The sequence below is a fragment of the Leuciscus leuciscus genome (genome assembly GCF_965113295.1).
Source record: "Leuciscus leuciscus genome assembly, chromosome: 19".
Lineage (NCBI taxonomy): Eukaryota > Metazoa > Chordata > Actinopteri > Cypriniformes > Leuciscidae > Leuciscus > Leuciscus leuciscus.
In genome coordinates, this window is record NC_138743.1 from 3,537,794 (window position 1) to 3,553,846 (window position 16,053).

At 41.1% G+C, this 16,053-nt stretch overlaps 1 protein-coding gene across 2 annotated transcripts; it reads right to left on the reverse strand.

The window, feature by feature from the left end:
• Window positions 1–4,430: 4,430 nt before the first annotated feature.
• LOC309482037 (TATA box-binding protein-associated factor RNA polymerase I subunit A-like) lies at window positions 4,431–15,868 on the reverse strand. Of its 2 annotated transcripts, none has more exons than XM_082147236.1 (11): window positions 15,622–15,868; window positions 14,829–14,975; window positions 14,212–14,378; window positions 13,035–13,148; window positions 12,581–12,779; window positions 9,811–9,926; window positions 9,259–9,417; window positions 9,110–9,176; window positions 8,788–8,911; window positions 5,582–5,736; window positions 4,431–5,406 (listed from the first exon to the last, which is right to left on the reverse strand). In XM_082147236.1, the coding sequence occupies exons 2-11, from the start codon at window positions 14,923–14,925 to the stop codon at window positions 4,967–4,969; spliced, it is 1,638 nt and encodes a 545-aa protein (XP_082003362.1). In that variant the 5' UTR covers window positions 14,926–14,975; window positions 15,622–15,868; the 3' UTR covers window positions 4,431–4,966. The 2 variants fall into 2 exon arrangements, with proteins under 2 accessions (XP_082003362.1, XP_082003361.1); XM_082147235.1 differs by having other exon boundaries at window positions 14,829–15,132.
• Between the last annotated feature and the right edge of the window lie 185 nt (window positions 15,869–16,053).

The following is a 16,053-nucleotide window of genomic DNA, read 5'->3' on the forward strand; positions in this document are numbered from 1 at the left end:
AGGGACGTCTGGGTATCGGCAGAGGTACCAACTTTTCCTCGGGTAGCTTCCTTGGCGTGTTGGTGATGGCACAGACCGAGTACCCTCTGACGTATCGGGAGATATCCTGGGCCATGTTGGGCCACCAGTAGCAATCCTGTAGGAGCGAGAGGGTTCGCTGGCTGCCTGGGTTTCCAGAGCCCGGAGAGGTATGTGCGGAGTCCATGAGGGACAGACGGCAGGTGGATGGTACATACAGCCTCAGGACCTCCCGGTGGAGCAGGTTCGGTGGGGGTGGCTTGGAGGATTGGATCATCGAGAGACCATTGGATCAGAATGACTACCATGGCTGGAGGGAGAACTTATTCTGGAGGACAGGTTTCAGGTTCAGGATGATATAGACGGGACAAGGCATCTGCCTTGCAATTCTTGGTGCCGGATCGGTAGGTCACGGTGAAATCAAACCGTGTGAAGAATAGCACCCAACAGGCTAGTTGTGGGTTGAGCTGCTTGGCCTCTCGGAGATACTCTAGGTTACGGTGATGAACTCGACGCGGTGATGAGCTCCTTCCAGCCAGTGTCTCCATTCCTCTAAGGTGAGCAGCTCACGATTTCTGATGTCGTAGTTCTGTTCCGCCAGGGACAGCTTCTTGGAATAGGAGGCACATGGATGGAGTCGAGGAGGCTCAACCTGCCGCTGGGATAACACCGCTCCAACCCCGGTGGTAGACGCATCGACTTTGACCACGAATGGGAGTTCTGGATTGGGGTGCAACAGGATTGGAGCGGTCGTGAAAGCATCCTTCAGGTGTTGGAAGGCTTTGGTGGCCAAGGGGTTCCATGACAGAGATTTGGGCCGGTTCCTGAGGAGCGAAGTGAGAGGTGAGCTGAGGAGACTGTAATTCCGGATGAACCTGCGATAGAAGTTGGCGAAGCTTAGGAATTCCTTGACAGTGACAGGCTGGGGCCAGTTGTGGATGGTGTCCACCTTCCTCTGGTCCATCTGGGTACCTTGTGGGTCAATGATATACCCGAGGAACTGGACAGATGGTGTGCGGAACTCGCACTTCTCCAACTTGAGATAGAGGTGCTGTTCTCTCAGCCTCGACAGATGGATGAAATGTTGTTTGAGAGCCTCCTGAATGTATTCCTCCATGGCCTTCTTTTCCGGGATGGACAGTGGGTAGACCTTACCCTTAGGTCAATGGCACAGTCCCATGACCGATGAGGTGGTAGACGGGTCACTAAGCGCTTGCTGAATACATCCTGGAATGTCCGGTACTCTGGAGGAATTTCAGTTTTACTCTCGGTCTCTGGGCTTTCGACGGGAATGGAGTTCAACTGGAGACTGGATGAAGATTTCGAGAGATGTCAACAGGTCTGGCGTGTAGACGGTTTAAATCACAGATGACAGACAGTTCTGGAAGCAGGAATCACTCCATTGTAGAATCTCTCCAGAGTTCCAATTGATGGTGGGTTCGTGCTGGGTCATCCAGGGGCGTCCCAGGATGATGTCAGCGGTGGATCCTTCCAGCAACAAGAACGAGATCTTCTCCTCATGCAGGCAGCCGACACTTAGCGTGACTGTGGGGGAGAAGTGTCGGACACGACCACGGCCCAGCGGCTTGCCGAGGATGGTGTGAAAGGCTAATTCTTGTGAGCGGCGTTTCCTCTGGAGGCTGAGTCTTTGGAGAAGTTGATGAGAGATGAAGTTCCCTGCAGACCCAAAGTCGATGAGCGCTTGCGTTTTGGGGTTAGAATTTGGACAGGTGTGCGAGTGAGAGGTGCAACTTTGGGCAGAAACTGAATGGTACTCACCGCTGAGTGTGGTGGTCATATCGGGCAGTTGGTGTTGATGTGACCACCTCCCCCACAATACAGACACAAGTGCTGTGTTAGCCTTCTTTGACGCTCAGCGTTGGACAGATGGTACGTGTCTACCTGCATGGGTTCTGGTGTTGGAAGGGCGACAGATGGAGAGATGGACGGAGGATGCGAAGGGGGTTGATCCAATGAGCAGGCTGAAAGACATTAAGAGATACGCACAGCTTTCTGAATGAAACTCTCCAAACCGACGGTGTCGACCTTCTAGTGGCGCACTTACGGGTTCAGACCCTGGCGAAAGGCTGTCAACAGGGCTGTCTCATTCCAGCCGCAGATATACTGTCTCCAGGGCCAACTTCTTCACTAACCTTCATTGACGACTCCTTACGTTGCAGAGCATTGTCAATCCACAAATCCACTTAATTTGTAAATTTATTGAAAGCCTCTACCTTAGGTTCAAACCAATCCAGCTGATCCTTTTTAACTTCTTCCTCAGACTCTAATTGAATTAGCAACTCTTTAACAGAAGCATTTATGTCACAAAACTCTCCAATAAACTGTTTGAACTCTGGTACCAGCTTGCTCTTAATTATCTCCACATTGTCATCATCATCATCCATTAAAGTACACATCTCATTCTTTTTCCTGGTGAGATAACTTAACTTGGCTTTCCTTGAACTCATTTGTCTTTGAAAAGCATCCTCCAAAGCCTTTTTGAAGTTGGTCTCACCTGTCGTTTCTTCACTGTAATAGCACCTTCAATTGTCTTCCTTTGTATGCTCTAAACAATCCAAACAAGCAAAAATTATATTCCAGTTGTTGGCCGACCAGTACCAGGCCTTTTCCACTTGCTAACTTGGATAAGCTAGCTTAGAAATCTAGACGCAGCCAGGGTCGACTAGCAACTCTCCGTTGGCTTGCGAGCTGGAAAAACCAAACTCTAGTCAGGCCAATCACATCGTGTATAGAGGCGGTAGGCGGGCTTAAAGGGATACTCCACCGAAAAATGAAAATTCTGTCATCATATACTCACCCTCATGTTGTTTCAAACCTGTATGAATTTCTTTCTTTTGCTGAACAGAAAGGAAGATATCTAGAAGAATGTCAGTAACCAGACAGTATTAGATACCATTGACTTCCATAGTATATTTTTTCCTACTATGGAAGTCAATGGTATCTAAAACTGTCTGGTTACTCACATTCTTCTAGATATCTTCCTTTCTGTTCAGCAGAAGAAAGAAATTCATACAGGTTTGAAACAACATGAGGGTGAGTATATGATGACAGAATTTTCATTTTTCGGTGGAGTATCCCTTTAACATAATGACGGCAGAGTTGCGACGGTTCCGTGTGAATTCCCTGCTACTTGAAAACAAAGAAGATGGCTGCTGCTGCTGCTGGCGAACAGCGGTCTTACGAATCGGCTTTGGTTAATTTGGAGATTAACTGGGAAATTATTACATTATAAAATATTAAAAATGTATAAAAACTTTTTAATTGTGATTAATCACAGAAAAAAATGTTTTAATGGATTGACAGCACTAATTCGTGAATATCACTATGTGTGCAGAGCATGGTGTGAGAACTCATATTTCCCTACCTCGTCTTCTTACAGACCCTCTGCAGCAGGGATGGGCAGCTTCGGTCCTGGAGGACCACTGTCCTACAGAGTTTAGCTTCAACCCTAATCAAACACACCTGAACAAGCTAATCAAGGTCCTCAGGATTACTACAAAAATTACAGGCAGGTGATTTTTTCATGGCTGGAGCTAAACTCTGTAGGACAGTGGCCCTCCAGGACCGAAGCTGCCCATCCCTGCTCTACACTGCCCTACAAAGCAAAAAGGCAGTAACTACGCAGAGTGCAGAACTGAGAAAAATGACTTTAAAGTTATTCTGTCATCCAGCCTAAGTAGTTGTAGGTAGATTATTGGACATGTGGCTGTTTTGTTACTTTATATTAGCTTACTCTTTGTACATATCAATCCTCATATTTAATTTGATATTTTACCCCTATTTTGCAGTTACTGTATTCTTGCTTTGTACATTTGCTTTGTATTACTTACCAAAAACGTGGCACCATACCAAGGAAAAAGGCAGTAACTACAGATTCTCCAAAAACTATTACCATTTTTCTCCAAAACGACACACATTTGAGATAAGATGTTTTGTCACATAACAAAGGATGCCTTGACTGTCATGAAAAGGATAATAACTCATTTTTGACCAAAAATGCAGTTACTGCCTTTTTGCTTTGTAGGGCAGTACAGGGATCTCAGTTTCGAGATGATGTGATCATTTGGGATAATGTGAAACATTCTAAATAATGTAACTTTTTTTTTTATGTATATATGCCACACAGAAGAAGTGCAGGCTTGAGCATTTTCAATACAGTAACTGCAGCCATAATTTGACTATCTTTGTGAATAATGACACAAGGAGGACTTGTCATTCTGATGGAACTGAGAAGTTAATCCATTGTGTGCAAATGTTTGTACAAATTGTTTTTCGAAATGCACTAACTGGTTTGTGTTCGTTTTTGCTGTATTTGGCCGAGCAGTGGTTTGGGTGGCTCGCCAATGTATTAGATTTCTCCAACACATAAAATAAGTAAGCTTGACCAGAGCTCTTGTGGGGAGAAGAATTTATTGAAGGTTTGTAGTGTAGCAGTCCTTCAGCAGCGATGTTAGCACGTCGCCCTTCAACAATCTTAACCCAAAGTTCTGTCTGTGAGTCTACATGAAGACGAATGGGCTACAAACAATAGAGAACTGTTAGGGCCTCTCACAGGAGATCGATCTACCCTGCAATCTACCCTGAGCAATGCTGTTTCTTTGTCATTCACACCATTCAGTTTCTATGGGCCATACATCTGTATGGGCCATTTGGTTCACACCTTTACAGAGACAGAGTTGATTACATCTGAGGCACAGTAACAATGTAAATGCTTCTGACTTAAGTTAACTGAAAATACACAGTCTTTCATTTGCAAATATTAAGGATGACTCGAGAAATGTACCAAAGTGAATGAGAAAAAAACTGTAATTCAACGTGAAGCTCAACATGAGCAGATTCACAGTATTTAAAGGAGTCTTGAGTCATTCATGGACAACTGAAACGTTGTCTGGTACAAATCTAGAAAAATCTCAATTTTACATATTCATTATAAAATGTATTTAGACTTCTTAGTCTTCTTTTTCATCTTTTTTTCTACATCTTCCTCTTCCGTCTCAATCAACTTTTCCTTCTCCATCTTCTTTTTTTTCTTCTTCATCTTTTTCTTCTCCTTCATCTTTTCCTTCTTCTCCAACCTTTTCTTCTCCTTCATCTTTTCCTTCTTCTCCAACCTTTTCTTCTCCTTCATCTTTTTTATCTTCTCCAACTTTTTCTTCTCCTTCTCCATCTTTTTCTTCTCCAACCTTTTCACTTCTTTCTCCATCCTTTTCTCCTCCTCCATCCTTTTCTCATGCTCCTCAATCTTTTTCTTATCCAACTCCTCCCTCTTTTTCTTCGACATATACTTGCTCCTCCTGAATGGGCATGCCTTTGTTTTACTTTCAGCTATTATCTTTATGCTTGCAGCGTATCTTCTGTATTCTAAAACTGTGAACAGAAAACAAAATGTTCAGGAACTTATTAAATATGTCAGGAATGGTCTGAACACACACTACAGACTCCACACATAAACTGAGACCCAAAGGTTTCTGTTCTGGTTCTACTGAATGGACTGAATGGAAACTTGATTTTTTCATCTGGAAAAAGATAATCATGTACTTACAGTGTTCACTTAGAACCTTTAAAACGTCATCCTTGATCTGCAGAAGATTGATGTTCTCCATCATGTCTATCCTGGCGAAATGGATTCTGAAGTGAAAGGAGAACCACAGCGATCGCCTGGCCTCCCATTCCTTCAATACAAACTCCTTGCGCTTTCTAAATGAGAATAAATCAACATCAGAAGAAACATTAGAGAGGATGATGCTTTTTCACATGTTCATCTTTCAATATATGTTGCTGTTTGAGCACAAAGTCCCTCCAGCGGGAGTTATTCTCTATATCAGTGTCAGTGTTTCTGAACTCCCTGAAACGCCTCCATTGTAGTCTTGAGTTTCTTCTGGGAACGAACACGTCACAATATTCCTCATTAAAATAATTCACACCCAGAATAAAGGGGCGGGGCCTGGTTGAGTTAGTTAGTAGTGTGTTATATGATATATATATAAATTGGGGCTGTCAATTTAACATAAATTTAAAAAATAATACGTTAAAATTAACATTTAACGCACCCTGGCCGCCCCAACGTAGTTCACCTTACATTTCATACAGTTGATTGACGAATGTGAAGCAGAGCAAAAACTCACTGCGTGATGAAGCCTATAGAATATGACCCTAAAATTCAAGATATTAGAGCAAAAATGCCCCTGTATGAGTTTTCTGGTCTCATATTTCTATCATATGATATAGTTAAACAATATCACACGAGTAACGAATGCAAAATCTCACGAGCGCCGTTTTTGTCCCGAATAGCAGGTCCCAATGTTATCTAGATTTTATACTAGATTTCTATACAATTTCTGAAGGCAGCACAGATGAAGCCTTCACTGTATCCCTATGAATCCTTTTAAAACCAATGTACTTGCTGCTGATCTTGGATGATTCAGTTAAACCATAAGCAAAAATGACTTAAGATTTTATTGGTGAAGTGTTAAACTTTTTTTCTACTTCATCCTATCCAGAACAGAAAGGTTAGTTTGAGCGGCGCCCTCTACTTTACATGGGTCAATTTGCATTTCCTTCAACCTTATTTTAATTTTGATCTGAAAGGGCTTTTACATTTGTCCAAAAATATAACTTTTTTGTTATTAAAAAAAACAAGCCGAGCCCAGGTGAGAAAAAGTAACGCAAAAGTGATGCAATGCATTACTTTTCTCTAAAAGTAACTAAATAACACAATTAGTTACTTTGAAAAGTAATGCATTACAATATTGCGTTACTCCTTTAAAAAAAAAACCCACGCTAAACACATCATTTGTAGACAATTACAGACCTATCTCTCTCCTACCATTCATTGCGAAGACACTTGAAAGAGCTGTCTTCAACCAACTAACATCCTTCTTGTCTCTAAACAACCAGCTGGATGTCAACCAATCTGGCTTCAAGAAAGGACATTCAACTGAGACTGCATTACTGTCAGTCACAGAAGCCCTACGGATCGCAAAAGCTGCTTCCAAATCTTCAGTCCTCATTCTCCTGGATCTGTCTGCTGCCTTCGACACGGTGAATCATCAGATCCTTATGTCCACCCTCTCATCACTGGGCATCACAGGAACTTCACTCCACTGGTTTGAGTCCTATCTCACAGGTAGGTCCTTCAAGGTCGCATGGAGAGGTGAGGTATCCAGAGCACATCAGCTGACCACAGGTGTTCCCCAGGGTTCAGTTCTTGGTCCCCTCCTCTTCTCCATCTACACCACATCACTGGGACACATCATACAGGCACACAGTTTTTCCTACCACTGCTATGCTGATGACACGCAGCTCTTCCTCTCCTTTCAACCAGATGATCCCACAGTAGCTGCACGGGTCTCAAGCTGTCTGGCGGACATCTCCACATGGATGAAGGAACATCACCTGCAGCTCAACCTGGCAAAGACTGAGCTTCTCGTCCTCCCTGCCAATCCGTCTCTACAGCACGACTTCACCATCCAGCTAGAGTCATCATTAATCACCCCATCAAGATCGGTCAGAAATCTTGGAGTAACGTTTGATGACCAGCTGACCTTCACAGATCACATTTCAAAGACAGCTCGATCATGCAGGTTTGCACTGCACAACATCAGGAAAATCAGGCCTTTCCTAACTGAGCAAGCAACACAACTTCTCGTCCAGGCCCTGGTCATCTCTAGGCTTGACTACTGCAATACTCTTCTGGCTGGACTCCCAGCATGTGCGACCAAACCCCTACAGATGATCCAGAATGCTGCAGCTCGTCTTGTCTTCAACGAGCCCAAGAGGGCCCACGTCACTCCTCTGTTCATCTCTCTGCACTGGCTACCTCTCGCTGCTCGCATCAAGTTCAAGGCACTGACGCTTGCTTACAGAACTATCACAGGCTCAGCTCCCTCCTACTTTCACTCACTCCTACGAGTCTACATCCCTACCAGACACCTACGATCGGTCAACGAGCGACGTCTCGTGGTTCCATCACAGAAAGCCACAAAATCACTTTCCAGAACATTCTCATTCACAGTTCCATGCTGGTGGAACGCTCTCCCCACCCTCATCCGGAATGCAGAATCCCTGACAACATTCAAAAGACAGCTGAAAACCAATCTCTTCCGTGAGCACTTAACCTTATAGAAATAAAAAAATAATAAAAAAAGTTTCATTTCCCTTTGAAACATCACTTATCAGGCTAATTCTCCAGCTCTGAATAATACCTGAACTTCGTATTTTGAGCACTTCTTGCGTTGTTGTTGCTTTTGCCTCTTTATGATGACTCGCTGAATTTTGTCCTAATTTGTAAGTCGCTTTGGACAAAGGCGTCTGCTAAATGACTAAAAGTAAATGTAAGTAACTTTCCCCAACACTGCCTAGTTATCACCAAAGCTCTCTCTAATTTGCTGTAGATCATTAAACTGTTAAACTGCCTCAGAAGTCAAACGAAAAAAAGAGTCATTGCCTGATAGGCCCCATATATATATATTTTAAATAGGCTTATAAGGGTTGTTTACAATGAATGCCACTATGATTTAGGTTTGTTTTATACTTATATTTTTCCTTTCTGTTTTGTTCTGAATACCATAGAATGTAAAGGAACAAAAATACATGTTTATAATGTTTGTAAGTGTTTCAGTATAACACATTTCTGAATTTTTAATTTTTTTTAATTACTTATACACCAATGTGACTTCTGTGTTTTTTTCTTTCAACAATGCAATTTTGACCCGAAACGACTTATATTTTACATAAACAGCAACTTACTTCCGTTTGAGCAACTTTATAATGTTCAGAAGACAGGACCAAGCCTTCATGTCACTTTTCCAACTGGAAAACTCCAGAAGGTCCATTGAAACGATGAGAGATTCTTCTAGATCGCTCATGAGACCTGAAAAAAGAAGCAGCAGAAACTGATTTAAATCAAAGCTGTTTACTTTATACATTTCAGTTACTGGTGGATGATGAAACTAACAAATAAACCCAACAGACTTGCAGTGGAGGATGAACACGAGCAACCCAGAACATCTTTATAACCACACAGCAAAATGCTAAAAAACAATCAGAAATGTCTAGTTTTCATACGTACTGGTGCCCAGCAGGAGAGAGCAGAGGTCCACCATCAGCTCATGACTCGGGACAAAAGAGCGCAGAACCTGAGCAACAGAAACCAGAATAACATTAATCATTTTAATCAGAAACTTTATGTACATTATGATTGGCAGAACCATTTCATACCCTTAATGAACCGATGAGTCTGTCATCTGGAGCATGGTGTCTCTTGAGGAACTGGTACAGGTACACATGAGCATTGGGATTGATTGGGAATTCCTTGTTGTAAGCGTAATTCTCCAGAATCTGCAGAGCGCCGTCCTCATCGTTGTAAAACTCCAGCATCTGCAGCGGATGATACATATAGACAGCATTAGACTTATGCATTATATTCTAAACCTATTGTATATAATCTATCAATAGACTGAAATGTAAGCCGTTAAGCACTCACAAAATCTCATTTGTGCATGTAAAATCAATTAAAATACAACTTATTTCAGTCCGTTGCGAACACAAATACCTCATTTGACCTCAGAAGACTTGGTATATATTAATTATTCTATAATGCATTTTGACCTTTTTTGAAGCTTATTTGATTGTGCAAAGCTGTGTGAAGATTCTTAAAACAAATCTGTTTGTGTGTTCATTACCAGTTTGAGTAAACGAAATAAGTGTCATTTTGGTCTAAACAAACCCTTTAAGCCTCGTCAAATTGCACAAGGTAAGATAGTGTCTCACATTAATGTAACTCAACACAAAAGGGTCCCAGACTCCAGGCTGACTGATGATGTCCTTCAGGGTCACAGAAGCATATCTGAAGTAGCTGTGCATCTCTTGGTTACGGCTCGCCTCATCTGATACCAGAAACATGGACAAGAATGCATTGAACTGATTAAAAGTGACAGTGAAGACATTTGTTGTAATGCTGTTCTTTTGAACTTTCTATTCATCAAAATATCCTGAAAAATAAAAAGGTTTTCACAAAAATATGAAGCAGCGCAATCGTTTTAAACAATAATAATCAGAAACGTTTCTTTGAGCAGCAAATCAGCATTTTAAGAAAAGAGATTTTAAGAGAGCAGCACCGCTGAACACTCACGCGGTTTATGAAATTGCGTCTCCGAGAAAGTTTTAAAAATGATTGATTTGATTGATAATCTGCGTGAATTCATTTACTCATACAATCTACATGCTAAAGTGAATCAATATTTGCGGGGGAATGTCCCGCATTATAAGTGGGAGACCTGCGGGAATTATAAAAATTATGCGCAATACTCGCAATAGCACGCCGAAATTCGAGCCCTGTGCTAGCATCTCCTCCTCGCGTAGCTTCATAGCCTGGTTGAACTCGACGGTGTGTTTTTGCTTCAAGTGGTGAAACAAGTTTGTTGTGTTTCCACCTTTAGCAGTAACAGTTTTCTTGCATATTTTGCAAAATATTGTGCTTTGTTGGAGGTCTGACCTCTTGTAACCAAACCACTTCCATACTATTGAAGTAGCTCCCTTTCAGCACAACCGTTTTAAACAATAATGATAATAATCAGAAACGTTTTTTGAGCAGCAAATCAGCATTTTAAGAAAAGAGATTTTAATTTTGAGAGAAGACGCAGCACCGCTGAACACCCACTCGTGTGCTTTATGAAATTGCGTCTCGAAGAAAGTTTTAAAATGATTGATTTGATTTTATAATCTGCGTGAATTAATTTACTCATACAATCTACATGTGAATCAATGTTTGCGGGGGAATGTCCCGCATTATAAGTGGGAGACCTGCGGGAATTATTCAAATTATGCGCAATACCCGCAATCTCGCGTAAAATTTTGAGCCCTGTGCTAGCATCTCCTCCTAGCGTAGCTTCATAGCCTGGTTGAACTCGACGGTGTGTTTTTGCTTCAAGTGGTGAAACAAGTTTGTTGGGTTTCCACCTTTAGCAGTAACAGTTTTCTTGGATATTTTGCTAAATATTGTGCTTTGTTGGAGGTCTGACCTCTTGTAACCAAACCACTTGTAAACTATTGAAGTAGCTCCCTTTTTAGGTACCAAATCGTCATCGGAGGCTGACATGCTGCTCTTACTCTCAGACAGGTGTTGTTGTGTTTGCTAAGGACCGTAAATGCGCCATACGTCATCTATATCATTGATATTGCGATATAACACTTTTTTTATCACGTAAAAATGTATACCGATGTTATCGTGGACTGTGTGATATGGCACACCCCTAGTTTCCCGAAACCATCGTTCCAACGAACATTCACAAAAAGCATCACAGAGTTGTGTGTTTGTAACGACAGCATCGACCTGTGGTTAGAAGCAGAGTGTCCTGTTTGCATGACATGTGGACTCAAATCCTGATCTTGAGCAAAATAAGCAAGCTGACATTCAGTACAATCTGTGTCTTTTATTAATAATACATACAAATGTCATTTACGTCTTTTAGTTTGTCAAGAGATTTAAAGCACCGTTTTTGAAGAGTGCGCATGTACGCAAGAACGAGGCTATGATTGGATCTGGAAATAAAGCAAAATTCCTGAGAAAAATGAGATAGTCCTCAGATGCCATGTCTGTAATTCACATTAAAATATCTAGCGTTAATTCGATCTCAAGATTCAATAAAATAAGTTATTACTCCACTCCAGCGTGACATCATTAAAGATGCTCTAAGCGATGTTGGGTTAAGTCACTTCTTGTTGACGTTGGAAGTATTGTCAAACAAAGCGGAGGCTAGCTCGACCCTCCCTCCTCCTCCTCATCCCGTCCCCTCCCCCTCCCTTCTGTGCTTCCTGAAACAGTCATGAACGAGTCGGAGGCTTTTCCAATGTAAATTCGGGACTTTGCGTGTTCCTTCTCCTTTTCCCTCTTCTTTGCTATTTGTTCATCGGAACGTCGTCTCTTTGGTCGTGTGTCGGCCATATCAAACCTCAAGAGAATATAATTCTAACGTTAGTCGTTGTTGTTGTCTAGGACATCTCAACTCTAGCTAACTTCCCTCTCCATGCTTCTCTCTCCTCCACCCCCCTTCATGTGCCCGCGCACTAACCCCCCAACCCCAGCCCCCACCCCCAAATCATTCTTGTCTGTGATTGGCTGGAACCCTGTTTGTTATGTTTCGTGGTCCAGGCTGGGCCAGTTTGTTTTTCTTGCCGTTTGTGGAGCCTGGGCTGTCTACAGAGACTGTTTTTTACAGTGTGTTCAGGGGACAGGCAGCTAGCGGATAGTGAGGAGATGTTTGCTGTATGTGACAAAAAAAATGTTTGGCCGAAAAACACGTGACATCGCTTAGAGCACCTTTAACCGACGTGATTGAACGACCAATTTGCACCGATACGATTTCGGGAAACAGTCGTGACCATCTAGCTGATTTCTTCAACCATGCATCGTACTATGGTAGTTAGGCGGCGAGTTACGTCGTTGTGCGGGAAACTGTGCTCCATCCTTTAATATAGACGTTAGGAAGACCCATTTTACATTGTCAGTGAATTGTTCAACATAACTCAGATATCATCCTACCGGTTCCAGCTGTAGAAGACTTCTTCTCACACCAGTTCAAGTAATCTAGGAAACCGCTGTACGCACGGATGAGTTTTTTGGTGTCACCCTGAGCAATCGAGAAGTTGCCATATCTCCAGCTCTCTCCGACGGACAGCTGCCGCTTGGCTTCTTCCATCTGCCCGTTCAGTAGGAGATGAAAGCAATGCTCCAAACAGATCTACAACATTCACATGACATAATGATTAAAATGCATGCCTTAAATGCAGTGTAAATGTTGTAAAAAGGAGGTTTGGGCTTCTTCAAGTCAAGTAAAGTCATCTTTATTTGTATAGCGCTTTTTACAGCACAGATTGTTTCAAAGCAGCTTTACAGAGATAACAGGAAAATAATGCAACAAAGTTTGTTTCCTGAATAAAATAGCATCACAGTCCAGCTTAAGTAAGTTTCTTTGTTGTAAAAAAAGTTTGCATACCGTCGAGAAGTTTTTGACTCCATTGTTTTTCAACTGTTCATTTACAGCGTTGAAATCTTCAGCGGTGGCGTTAGGGAGATGACGCAGAATTTCTGTGCCTATTCTCCATGTGATCTGATGGACAGAATTACGTAGTAAGCAGAGAAACACATCATCCATACAGTAGCAAACACACACACACGACAGTGACAAAATCAAAATAGGAGGATCCAACAGGAAAACACAAACAAGTCAGGCCGAAGATGATTTCATGGTTTTATCATAAGAAAAATGCATGGCCTGAAAAAGCAAGTACGCATCCAAAATACTTGTAAAAACAATGTTAATCCTTTTACAATGCATTTAATAAATAATATTGAACAAGACCTGGGGCCGGTTGCATAAACCTCTAAGACAGTCTTACAACTTAGACATCAATTTATTTTCTTTAAGACTGTTCATATCTTTTTTAAATCAGTTACATAAAAATGTAGATTAGCCTAGTTTGATACCAAAAACTAAGACTGACTGCCCCTGACTAACTGCTAGTGGGTCATACTTGAACTTAAGACACTGTCTTAACATAATGGCTATGTTTATGCAACCGAGTGCTGGTAACAACCCATTTGTCTTGACTTTGCAAGCACATAATATGGATGGATATTCAATGTCAAATCGTCCAAATTACCTAAACTTCCCTGGCTCAAATTTTCTATTTATTTATTTTTTTTACAATTTTTTCTAAAGGAAGACAAACATAAATAGTGATGATGTATAATCATGAATGTATATTTACTGAGTAATTCACTATTTTGTAGAGAGGGTCAAAATGACAATTTTCACATGAGATTTGGAGCCAAATTACAGGGAGGTAAAAAATTACTTTAGAAAGATTGCAGCATCATTACTTTATACACAGAGATTGGTAGGTCTATTTAAATCTGTTTACTTTTATAATCTTTGTTGCATTATATACCGACTGTGATTTAATGAATTGATTAAATCTGTTTGTTGCTTAGAGGCAACTTTAAGTGACAGGCTATGGATGCAATGAACAGTGTAACACTGGAGATAACGTTAATGCATAAGCTATGTTTCTTCAATGCAAGAAAAGTGAATCAAACATTAATATTGATTTCATAACATGTCTCTAAGCCGCTTATAAGTCGACTTGACAGAGTTTAAAGGGCTGTTGTACCTCAGAAGCTGTTGGATGCACTTTAATGCTATTCCTGGCCTCCAGTGCCTGAATGTAAGAGTTGTAATAAAGCGCAGCCTCCTGCCAGTTATGAAGCAGCATCGCATCTCTGATCCGCTTCAGACACTTTCTGTTCGACTTCAGGAAGAAGATCTCTGTGGGAACTCCTAAACATGAAAACAAATGTAGTATTGAAATGACTTTGTTAGGATAAATATGTTTGCATCTCCTTTTCTGTCTAATCATTTCTTGTACACCATGTTTAGTCACACACTCATAAGGCATGTTAGTTATTATCCATTAGAAGCAACAATGCATATGGTATAATTATGAATTTAGTTGTTTGTCTCTCTATGGACTCTCTCAGGGAAGCTCTCCTTTCTTTTCTATATTGACTTGCTATTCTATTTGTTGGTTTCAGCAACACCCTAGACTTGCTATATAAACTATGGCACAATAAAGCTGACTTTGAGTGAACTGCACTTCTGTGTTTGAGTCATTCTCGGTGTCCAGATCTAGTCTCTGCAGTGATGACTGACTTCGTTTTGATATCCACTTTTATCTAATACTTTACAACATAAACAACAAGTTAATATATGATATCATCGGAACATTACCTTTGTCGTCCGTCCACTCTTGGAGGTTAACGGGCGATTTAAGCAGTTCCCGATGTGTCCTTTCATCCTCTAGAAAATCATCCTCTATATCATCCATGGCTCACTGCTTTACGGAGACTTGCTTTCCTCTTGAGAGAATTATGCAGACTGCGTAAATAAAATCAATTATACATTTTCAACCTAACACGTGGACATGTGAACAACAACAGTTCCTCATCAAACCAAGCGGTGCGCGTGACCGGCTGACAGCGCCACCTTCTTCTCCTTCTTTGGGCTTATTGGCGGTTCGCATTAACAGCGCCACCTGCCGCACGGGCGGAGAATCACACAGAGAACGCGCAGGCTGGTTAATCGATTATTAGATAAGTTGCGCATTCTAAATTATGTCAAAAAAAGTTTAGCCAAGTAAAATAAAGATTAGTCCTTCTGTCTTAATAGGAGAATATTATTGTGCCTTGTAGTACTGAGTATCTAGCGTTAGTTTTGGGTTCCCAGAACGTTGCAACGTTTGTTTTAGGTGAGCTAGGAAACTTTTCAGGTTTTTTCAGGTTTGCAGAAGTTTTATTTTATTTTATTCTATTTTACATATTCTCCCGCATCCCATATGGTTTAAGCGGCATTGAAAACTGATGAATGGACGTCAAATCAGCACTTAACCGTCATATGGAGGATTAAAGACAATACGGGAATTTAAATATATAATTAACATTAAAATCGAGCCTACAACATAAACAAATTAATTACAATTATGTGACTAACTAGTCTATAGCATAACATTATATTTGTTTCTTACCACTGAAGTAGCGGGACGTGCTTCTCTTTTGGTCAGTAAACAAAAACTTCTCGGTTAACTTCATGTTCTCTTCAATTATTTAGACGCGTCAAGTCTCTCTGAAATTACACCATTCACTCTCGTATATTAATTATAAGAAATTATTATATAAATAAGTCGAGAAACTAATGTAAGTCAGTCAGCAAAACGAAATGACGGTTCAATTTTAAATTACACGAGTGCGCGGGTTTCTGTGGAAGATAGAAGTAACTATGCGCGTGCTGGAGATGCGCGTGCAGAACAGGGGCGCGCAGTAAGGAAAGTGACAAACCCATTAAATTTATATACCCATATATATATATTTTTTTTATATGTATTTATTATCTGTATACTTTTCATACTACACTCAAACCTGGCTTAATATCTTTAACTTTAAAATTCAGTTTATCTGAC